At 35.7% G+C, this 10811-nt stretch overlaps 2 protein-coding genes across 3 annotated transcripts; one reads left to right on the top strand and one right to left on the bottom strand.

The window, feature by feature from the left end:
• Window positions 1-429: 429 nt before the first annotated feature.
• On the bottom strand, window positions 430-6070 carry znf512 (zinc finger protein 512). 2 transcript variants are annotated; one of them, XM_056765426.1, is made up of 15 exons: window positions 5399-6070; window positions 5180-5232; window positions 4983-5032; window positions 4446-4621; window positions 4280-4357; window positions 4093-4197; window positions 3688-3812; window positions 3523-3609; window positions 3347-3445; window positions 3035-3202; window positions 2354-2548; window positions 2136-2237; window positions 1846-1908; window positions 1505-1603; window positions 430-1280 (listed from the first exon to the last, which is right to left on the bottom strand). In XM_056765426.1, exons 1-15 carry the CDS (start codon window positions 5478-5480, stop codon window positions 906-908), a joined length of 1857 nt encoding a protein of 618 aa, XP_056621404.1. In that variant the 5' UTR covers window positions 5481-6070; the 3' UTR covers window positions 430-905. The 2 variants fall into 2 exon arrangements, with proteins under 2 accessions (XP_056621404.1, XP_056621405.1); XM_056765427.1 differs by lacking the exon at window positions 4280-4357.
• Window positions 6071-6356: 286 nt separating this feature from the next.
• si:ch211-245h14.1 (uncharacterized protein LOC563420 homolog) lies at window positions 6357-10683 on the top strand. Its single transcript, XM_056764729.1, has 7 exons — window positions 6357-6451; window positions 6592-6649; window positions 8300-8424; window positions 8649-8718; window positions 8801-9034; window positions 9266-9448; window positions 10234-10683. Exons 1-7 carry the CDS (start codon window positions 6368-6370, stop codon window positions 10440-10442), a joined length of 963 nt encoding a protein of 320 aa, XP_056620707.1. The 5' UTR covers window positions 6357-6367; the 3' UTR covers window positions 10443-10683.
• The last annotated feature ends 128 nt before the right edge of the window (window positions 10684-10811 follow it).

Genomic DNA, 10811 nt, shown 5'->3' with positions numbered 1-10811 from the left:
TAGTTACATCACTAATAACGTGAATAAAAATAAACATAATTTACTTCTTTAACAGTTCTCATTATTATTATTCCCAATGTCTGTTAGGATAATATGAAGGGAAATCTGTTGGGAAAAGTATGTACTGACATTAGACATCTTTTATATTACTGCATACTTCATTTAAACACTGATTTTGTTGGTAAGACCTTCACATAAGAATTAAAACAACAAATAAAAGGCAAATATGTGAAAATATGTATTTGTCAATTTGAGGCTAGTTTGTCTGGAAAGTGGAGAGTCCATTTTAGCGTTATTTCATCATTAAACCATTATCGCTGAGGAAACCCCACATATTTTTGCAAATGTGACAGCTTTATCAATGTAACAAATTACAAAATCCTTAATCACATGTAATACTGAAAGAAAATGCAACATATTTCAATAAAATAACATTCATGGTGCTCCAAGATTGAACGATACATAGTTTATTAAAAATATTATGGATTATAACCTTTTCAATTCTGCTATTGGAGACATTTGTAAGATTCTGTATGTTGAATTGATTGTTTTTAATGCATTACTCAATGAACATTGTTACAATATAAAAGCCATCACTTTCTCAGTAATATCAGAAAAATCACAGCAGCATAAATTAAAGTCATTACATTCAAATAAATCCTGTGACATTGCAACAAAGAGCAGCGGCAAAACCTGGAATTTCCAGTATTTCATGCTCCAAACACTAAATATACAATATCAGGTAATAAATCAACCGTTATTTACTTGTTTCATTAATCTGATATTACATTTCATGTCAATGTTTAATGTTCATAAATGTTTATAATCTGTCTTCCTAGTAGCACCAATACTTCTGTTTCAGCTTTGGAGGTGAATATGATGTTCAGAAAAAGAGCATGATGGGTTTATGGATTACTTCTAGGTCGCTGGATGGACCCAGGCTTTGTGAGTGGTCCGCTGAAATCCCAGTCATCACGTCTGTTGGCCAACGGAACCTCTGTCTCTGTCTCACTGCAGGAGGTCTCACTGCTGCCTCTCTCACTGCCACTGAACTCAAAGCACTCTTTACCCTGCCTGTTCCCCTTCCTATCATCTAGTCCTGGATTTATTGCTTCACTGGACGTGGTCGCCGCAGGTGTCTGTTTTTGCTGCCAGGCGTCGAGCGGGCTTGGGTTTGGCGAGGGAACGTCAGAAGGATTCGTGGGATCTTCCTTAGGCTGCGTCTTGTGCAGTTTATCAAATTTGGAACTCTTAGCTTTAGACTTTATAACAAACCAGTCCTGTGAAAAATAAAATAACAAGATAAACGTTTAGCATAAGATTTAGCATCAAGAGGTTGGATCATCTTGAAAGGGTTTGGACAAAAACATTGTTAAAATTATTTTAAGATTATTTTAAAATAAAGAATAGAATATTTTATTCATAAAATAGATCTGAAAGCAGAAGGTTCCAATTGACCAATCAGATTAAAGTATTCTGGACACCTATATAACTGTATATTCACCTGAGAATGAATGGAATTGATGTGGTACTTCACTCCACTTTCAGAGTAGAACTCTTTCTTACATATCAAGCATTTATACTTTCCAGATTCAAATTCCCCCTGCAGAAATAAACAAAAAGCTGCAAACCTCTTGATAGAAAGCAAGCAATTCATCATAAATCAATTCATAAAATCATAATTAATATCCCACTCCATGGTAAATCAAAATGATAACGACAAACAAGCAATACTCACATATTGTATTATATATAATGCATATATTAATATAACAACAAAAGCTTGATTTCCCATGACTACCCTGATATAAACTTTATTGTGATATAAGAGATGTCATTCCTCACCAAAGTACATAGCCCAAGATGAGATTTTAGTCCAGATACGCTTGTGTAGAAGCAACCACATCCCTGGTATAAACCAAAACACAGTTAAAAAAAAAAAAAAAACATTTTGCCAAGTAAACCTTTTAAGCAAGCAAAATGCTTCAGAAGAATATTTGAGTAAATAATCAAAATTATTATTATATAATCAAGATGTGCATTCAATTAAAAACAACATTGGCATAAGATTAGAAAATAACCTGAAACAATCTTTTCATTTCAAAAAGCAATTGTAAAAACACTTATGTGCGCACCTTATTTGGACACTGCACTTTTTTATGAAGTTTGACCTCACTCTTCCACTTGCGCAGAGTATCCTGACTAAAAGCAGGTAACCCAGGACGAGAATACTTGAGCTACATGGACACACAAAAATAACATGGACACACAATAAAAACCTCAAGAAAAGCTTTTTCAAGACAAGCCAATCAATACTCAAGACTTTAATTTATTAGATTATATATTGGAGCACCTTCCTGACGTCTGGAACCAGGTCCCGCTGCACTTTTCTCTTGGGCCACTCCTTCACCAGCTCCTCGCTGGCGATCTCCCTCAGGTGGAACACGGCCACCTGCGCCGACAACCGTTTCACCCGCCCGCTCTGTGTACGCTCTGAGACGGCCTCTTTCCGGGTCTTCACCTCCTCTTCTTCGCTTTCTTGGGGCGCCTGCATCATGAAATGATTGCAGAAACAACATCACATTTAATTGAAGGTCCAGTGTGTAATTTATGAAAAATCTATTGACAGAAATGCTATATAATATACATAACCATGTCTTTAGAGGTGTATAAAGACCTAATATAATGAAGCGTTATGTTTTTATTACCTTAGAATGGTCTATTTCTATCTATATACAGTGCGTCAACCTTACATGGAATTCTCCATGTTGTTTCTACAGTAGCCCTACACGGACAGACTGCTTTACAGAACGTATTTCATAAATATTTTATCTCCTTCAGCGTGATGACATCTTATTCCTGTTTCAGCCACCGTAGCGCTTCAGAAGAGAGGGGGGAGAAGTGGACTGAGCCGTTGGCTCACCACTAGATGCCACAAAAATCTCCACATTGCTTCTTCAAGTCAGATAAACCAAAAAAGTCAGATGTATTTGCTGTATGTTTTTACACAGATTTATAGTAAAGCGTGACTCACTGTACTGTGCTCATTTTTGAGGTGGTACTCCAGACCGGCCCTGGATCGATACGCTTTTCCACAATGTTTACAGTTCATTACGAGTTTCTCCAGCTCGGATTCCTCTTTGCCACATTTCTTCATGTGGTACACATAACCCATTATACTGGTGAAGCTTCCAGTGCAACCCTGAAACAAACCAATCCGCTCTTAATATATCATTATGAATTAAAATATTGTCATAGCAGATGTAAAACCTATTTACACTACATTGAAAACATTAAATCAATTTAAAAATGTGTCTTGATGATTAGTTTTGTATGATAAACAAACCTCTTTTGAACATTTCAATTTTCCCAACCTTTTCAGAACTTTCCTTAGCTTCTCTTTTACAGCCTGGTCAGCGACGTCATTCCCAGTATCTGGAAGAGGCTACAAAAAGAATATATTACTTGCATCTTTATATATATTATCACCAACGCTGACATTGCATCGGAAAAAATACAAACCAGGTTATTGTGGTCGGCCATGAGGTGGTACTTCATTCCAGTTGAAGTTTTCAGTTGTTTCCCACAGTGTGGGCACGTAAAGGGATTCTACATGACAAAGAAACAAATCAATTTCAGAACCTTAATTTATATTATTTATTCATAAAAATACTGATGTGTAAATACCAGTTTGCAGGTTTCCAGGTGTTTCTTCAAACCATCCACAGTTTTTCTTCCAACACTCTTACATTTGGGACAGGTCACTCGACCCTTCGCCAAAATCTGCAGTTGCCATTTTTCCTCCTGACTTCCTGTAAAGACACAACAACACATTATAAACACACTACAACATATGTGGAAACATAAACAGCACACCCCAATACAGACCACAAAAGAAGATATTTTGAAGAATGTTGGTAACAGAACAGTGTCCATTGACTTGCATTGGTTTTGTGTCTGTACAATAGAAGTGAATGAGTAGCGTTATTGATCAGTTAACAACATTCAAAATATAAAATATCTTCTTTTGTGTTCTGCGGAAGAAAAAACTGTCAAGCAGATTTTACATTTTTGGGTGAACTAACTATTTACCTGGTGCGTAAACAGGTGTCTCTTTTTTGGTGCCTGGAGGTGACTTGTGTTCCTGTGTGCCATCAGTTTTCGGATTCCTCTGAACAACAGGAACTATGACAGGTACTGTTGAAGGAAGCAAGTCTGCATTTTTGATGATCATTTTTTACATCGCATTTTTTAAGATAGACAGTAAAGAACATAATACCTGCCTGCTTCACTTCTTCAATGTATTTTTTTAAGGAGTGCTGGTTGACATCTTCCATATTTTGTTTCCTTTTTAACTCTATGTGACATGACAGCTTATGAAACATCAGATTGCTGTAAAACTTTGTGTATTCATTTTCCATAAGTCTCTGGGAGCTGGGTCTTACCTGAACTAGATTCATGCATTTTCCCCGCTATTCCACAAGAACTCGTGTGGCCACATGAACTGGTATGTTGGGCTTCCACTCCATTGACTGGACCGGAAGTGATGGCTGGTTTGGAAGGTGACCCATGGCCTGAATCCTCAGTAGGTTTTAAGACCACAGGCTGGAGATCATGGTACCTTAGGACACACCGAACAGAAAAAACTTAAGATATAATCTCCCGATCTAGAAACTGCGCCACAACAACGTAAATTCTGACCATATTAAAGTATAGACCCGTTCTCGAACTGGGGGTTATGGCCTCCTGTGGGGCCCCAACATGGGACCACAGATTTTTTGGCACTTTATGTAAACATCAGAAAAGACCACCAAACAAAAGAATTGATGTTCCAGCATTCTCTAACTGGATACATTTTTGGTTTACTAAATAAAGTTTAAGACCATACGTTTTTATTTGGGGGGCTGCAAAGTGATGCACTCTCCACACAAAGGGGGCCTCACATTGAAACAGGTTGAGAACCGAACAGTTCACAAACTCACTTCTTTTTGGTGTGTGTTCTCTTTATTTTCAAGGAGCCTGTCTCCTCATTCTGAAATAACGCAACAATAAAGGCATCAAATAAGTTAAGATGTTCTTATCTTTTGTCTGACTTACTGCATTCAATTATACAGAAATAGCATAACGACTATATTCTTCATACTGATGTATAATCTCAAGTAGGAATGCACGATTTTACCTTCGAAGGGTCTGATCCACATTCACCCTCTCTTCTCAAATCCTTTATGACTTCTGTTGAAAGAGCAACTCATTTGAATTGATTTACGATACATTTGAAATGTCTTCAATTTCATGTTATCAACTTTGCATTTACACCAGTCCCACTGTACAATATACAATGAAAAGCTTTAGATGTGTAAACCGTAATGCAAACATGTAGACATTAATGAAATATTACCTGCTGTTTGTGGGTTTGATTTTGATTTAGAAATCTTCCTCTTTCTAAATGTTTTAGACATTGTAGATTGCTTCTGATCCATGATCCATGATCCTGTGCTTCACAAATCATTAACACAGAGATGTTAAATGAAACTGACAAGCATGAACAATAATGCATGATTATGTTTCATGGAATAGTGACTATAACAGACAGCTTCTCAATACATCGAAACATTTTTCTCTTCAATGCAAAAGAACGTTTGCAAGAATCTGATGGACTGCAAATGCAATGCAAAAACGCATTCCCTGCATTCACACACACAGAGGCTGCATGAGTCTTGAAGACCCCCGCCACCATCACTGCCCACCAAAATTTCCTGCCAAAAATGGGCGGTTCTATGGCAAATAAACACTTCCTTTTATCGTATCATGCGACACGGATACAGCACATACGTGAACGCATGTACACAACATTCATTTTAATGACGTAACAAGTTATACTTCATCGCATGTCTACAGTTCAACACTCCCGTTCAAAACGGTGTTTTCTAACGACGCGAATGTCGTAAAGACTGAAACGTCTATACTTTGACATCTCATTAAACATATGTACACCTAAAACCGACACGTTGTTGTAAACGCGTAATAAAAGCGTATTAAACACTCAACATTCATGAAACAATCAAGTGTGGCTGCAGCATTACCTTCGTTCTGGACTGGAGACCTCGCTTGATGCACACCACGCCTACTTCCTTGTCCGAGCCAATAAGATAAGCGTTTATCCCCAACACACTGAAAATGGGCGGGCTTTTAAACCAAAACCAACCAATCGCTCGCGTAAACAGGTCCCAGATCAGATCTTGACACGATCGCTATGTTTGCTCTTCGTTGCAGCAGGCAGACCTCGACTGATTCTGAGTCAGCCCATAAACAACCTGTCTCCCATTTACCTTTAACAGCATGAACTTTCAGTTTCATTACACGAGAAATGAGCCACACAGGGACTTCTACTTGGTTTCCCGGATTAACCCAACTGATAAACCCAAACTTATGGAGGAACAACAAAGAAAAGGTATTCAAAGAATCATATTTTATTTATTGTTTATGGTTCATAATCGAGAACATATAACTGTGGCTTCGTGAGTTGTATGGTTACACATCTGCTTGCAGGTGCTAGTTTCATAAGTGCCATCTTCTTTTATTTCGTTAAAGAGGGGCAGAGATCTCCGAGAACAGATCAAGAAACTCTCTGCATCACATGTACTTGATGGTATGTATCAACATCATGGTCTACATAGGCTTTTACGACAGCTGTTCCATCACGACATCAGGTTTAATGTACGGCATTGCCAAACGCAATAAATACTCTAATGATTTCTATTACAAATACTTTGATGAACCCTTTGCTGTTCACCATTAAAACAATAACAAAAGTATTTTTTTAGTGGGCTTTATTCCAGTAGGACATGCCTCAAACACAATCTACCAGTATAGATCAATGCATTTCCTATTATAACAATTAAATACACGTCTTTGACGGTTGCTATGGTGTTTCAGCAATAAGAATTATAGATTAAGTTTATAATTTCATTTTTCTCATTCAATTAACATTAGAGCTGTCAAACGATTAATCGCGATTAATCGCATCAAGAATAAACATTTTTGTTTACATAATATATATCTGTGTACTGTGCATAATAATTTTGTATTTATAAACACATACATCCATGCACATGTTTAAGAAAAAACTAAAAATGAATAAACATTTATATAATTTAAATTATTGGTAAATTTAAATAAATACATGTAAATATTTTCATAAAAATGTATACATGTGTATACATTGTGTTTGTATTTATAAATACAAAATTAATATGCACATACATTGACATATAGGATGTAAACACAAACTTTTATTTTGGATGCAATTAATCGCGATTAATCTTTTGACAGCCCTAATTAAAATCTCTTTCAGTATTAAGTAGTGCTTTGTTTTTACTTAAACACTGCTATGGTGTTTCAGAAATAAGCATTATAGATTAAGTTTATAATTTCATTATTATCATTCAATTAAAATTAGAGCTGTCAAAAGATTATTCGCGATTAATCGCATCCAGAATAAAAGTTTTTGTTTACATAATATATATCTGTGAACTGTGCATAATAATTTTGTATTTATTAACACATACATCCATGCACATGTTTAAGAAAAAACTAAAAATGAATAAACATTTATATAATTTCAATTATTGGTAAATATAAATAAATACATGTAAATATTTTCATAAAAATGTATACATGTGTTTGTATTTATAAATACATAATTAATATGCACATACATTGACATATAGGATGTAAACACAAACTTTTATTCTGGATGCAATTAATCGCGATTAATCTTTTGACAGCCCTAATTAAAATCTCTTTCAGTATTAAGTAGTGCTTTGTTTTTACTTAAACACTGCTATGGTGTTTCAGCAATAAGCATTATAGATTAAGTTTATAATTTCATTATTCTCATTCAATTAAAATGAGAGCTGTCAATAGATTATTCGCGATTCATCGCATCCAGAATAAAAGTTTTTGTTTACATAATATATATATCTGTGTACTGTGCATAATAATTTTGTATTTATTAACACATACTTCCATGCACACGTTTAAGAAAAACCTAAAAATTTATAAATATTTATATATGATTTCAATTATTGGTAAATATAAATAAATACATGTAAATATTTCCTAAATATGTATACATGTGTATGTGTTTGTATTTATAAATACAAAATTAAAATGCACAGTACATAGACAGGATGTAAACACAACTTTTATTCTGGATGCGATTAATCACGATTAATCTTTTGACAGCCCTAATTAAAATCTCTTTAAGTATTAAGTAGTGCTTTGTTTTTAATTGAAGAAGCGGGCATTGATGATGTTCAAGTCCTCACTTTGACCAGGGAGGATCTGAATGAGCTCTTCCCAGGCGTGAAAAACTTCCAGCTCCGGAGGAAAATCATGGAGCTTATTATAAACGCAGCGAAGGTAATGCTGTCGCTCTGTAACGAAAGCCAGATTGTGAGAAACTGGTGAAAATAAACTGCACCATCCCAAAATATCATTTTTCTTTCTAACCACCTGATACCAAGCTCATTTTAGTAGATGCATGAAGCAACTTCCACTCAACTATTTATCAATTTGCAATTATTCAGTATAATGAATTGTGAATGTATTCCCGTGGTTATTATTGATCATTTAATTCCCAAAAGGAATCACTTCAACCTGGTCCAGAAACATTTGCCAACGCACTGAAGCGTTTAATGCAGCACAATAACAGCGGTGAGTTACAGTTGATCCATGAAAACTCAGAAAGTATTTCAAATAGAGTAAGCAGTGTTTCACGGTGGTTCCTTTGTCATAGGTGATGCTGCGGCACAGGATATTTTGAGAGAGTGTCTTCGTGCCTTTCGAGAAGTGGATGACCAGCTCAAAGCTGCACAGGCATCACTGAAACCATACATCGAAGTCTTAAACGGTCTTGGTGAGGCATCTGTTAATAAAGAACGCTGGGGTATAGAAGCAGCTTCACATAGCAGACAACATCCCCATTATGACCAGACAAATTCAATACCCCAGAGCACACAGAGCTCTTTTGGTGAGTACATTTCAGTACATGCTTTTTCAATTTGTCTTAACAAATATAAAAAAATGGCAGACCATGTTGTAAACGATTAGTGACTTAAATCTTCATTTTACATCTCAGCATACATTCCTTTAGCTCCTTGGTTGCAGAAATAAATATTTTCCGATTTAACTATTCGTTCTGGTCAGACTTTTGGATCCTGCTGTACAGTATGTATCTACTTGTTACATCTATATTTTTTAGAGCCATCGGTAAAAGTGCATTCAGTTGTGTGTGGCCGAACCTTTGGAGCAGATCAGCAAATTCTTAATCAGCTCAAGGGGGTCAAATTGACTGATATGACAGACTGTCAGCTGATCCTGGTCTTCTGCCCAGTGGCATCAAGAGTTGGAACCGACATTGAAGAAGCTCTGAGGGGAATCCCAGGCATGTACAAAACTCTTAAACATGAATAAGCTGTTTACTGACAAACATGTCGTTGAATAGAAGACATTTTTAGCATTCTCTGCAGAACTTAAAGGGACAGTTCACCCAAAAATAAAAATGGTCATCATTTATTCATCCTCATGTCTGTGGGACACAAAGTAAGTTATTTAGAGAAACGTCCCAGTGTTCATGTGTCTATACAATACAAGTTAATGGGATTAACTCTACCCTGCAAGTCATTTTTGGTCAAAAATAAGTTATTTATAGTTTTGGGACATTCAAGCCCTCCTTTATCATGTGGATTAGTATATTGAGTACATTTCAATGTTTTTGGAGAAAATAATGGGATGTAACGTCGAAAAGCCTATATATACTATATATATATATATATATATATATTTAAAGGCAGTTTTCTCAGTTCCACACTCCAGCAAGTTAAGGTATTTTGCCTTTGTATGGCAGTACTGTAGTATGGTTTGGGTCCGAGTGTTCTTACAAATATCTTGTGTTCTGCAGTACATACAATGTCTACTTCTCTGCACGAATTGCATGTACAAATTTACTTTTAATCTCTTTATTAAGCACCATTCAGTATTCTTATCCCCACCGATCACATTTTACTGGACATTTATCCAGTATATAGACCAGAAGTATGCAAAGCAGAAAACTGCTGGTTCAATCCTTGAGACATAGTGCACTTACTATACAGTATGTAAGAAAGTGTTGTTGTAGTGTAATGCCCTAATGTTGTGTAATTCTTTGGATTATTTTGTGTATCTTTACAGGTAATAAACCCACTGTTCTAATAGTGATGCACCACACACACAACCCTCACCATGTGGGACCGAGCTCAACATCAATTCCAGTGAACGTATTGGATTACGTTCATGTGCTCTTTCACGATACAGCTGGCGGTCTTCTTCAATGTTTAGCAAATAACAGTGCCATATCCAGAATTCAGTCTGCTTTAAAGCAGCACACAAATAGCTGGTAGTGGAAAATAGGTTATTTGGAATCGGAAAATAAGTAAGTACATATGTATACAGACTGTATGTAATAAATATTGCTTTGTGATGTTTTGGTTTGTTAATGGTTCACTAGGCCTGTGTCAATCCAGTAAAGAAGAAATTTGTTTGTACTCAAAATTATTTTTGTTTTTGAGGACTGTACAATAAATTGGATCTGATTGCTGTGTTGCTAGGAGTAAAATAACTAATAAAGGAAAATAAAAAGGATTTCATAAGTGTTATCGGGGAACGTGATAATGTAAAGCTTAATTTCAGTTCCTGCCAAATGTATAATATGTAGAATAGAATCTGTAAGTTCTTAAGTCATTCTCAACAATGACTGCGTTTACATGGAC

This window comes from Triplophysa dalaica, chromosome 13 (assembly GCF_015846415.1).
Source record: "Triplophysa dalaica isolate WHDGS20190420 chromosome 13, ASM1584641v1, whole genome shotgun sequence".
NCBI lineage: Eukaryota > Metazoa > Chordata > Actinopteri > Cypriniformes > Nemacheilidae > Triplophysa > Triplophysa dalaica.
Note: the sequence above shows the minus strand (reverse complement) of the source record. Positions and strands in the feature narration are given on the sequence as shown.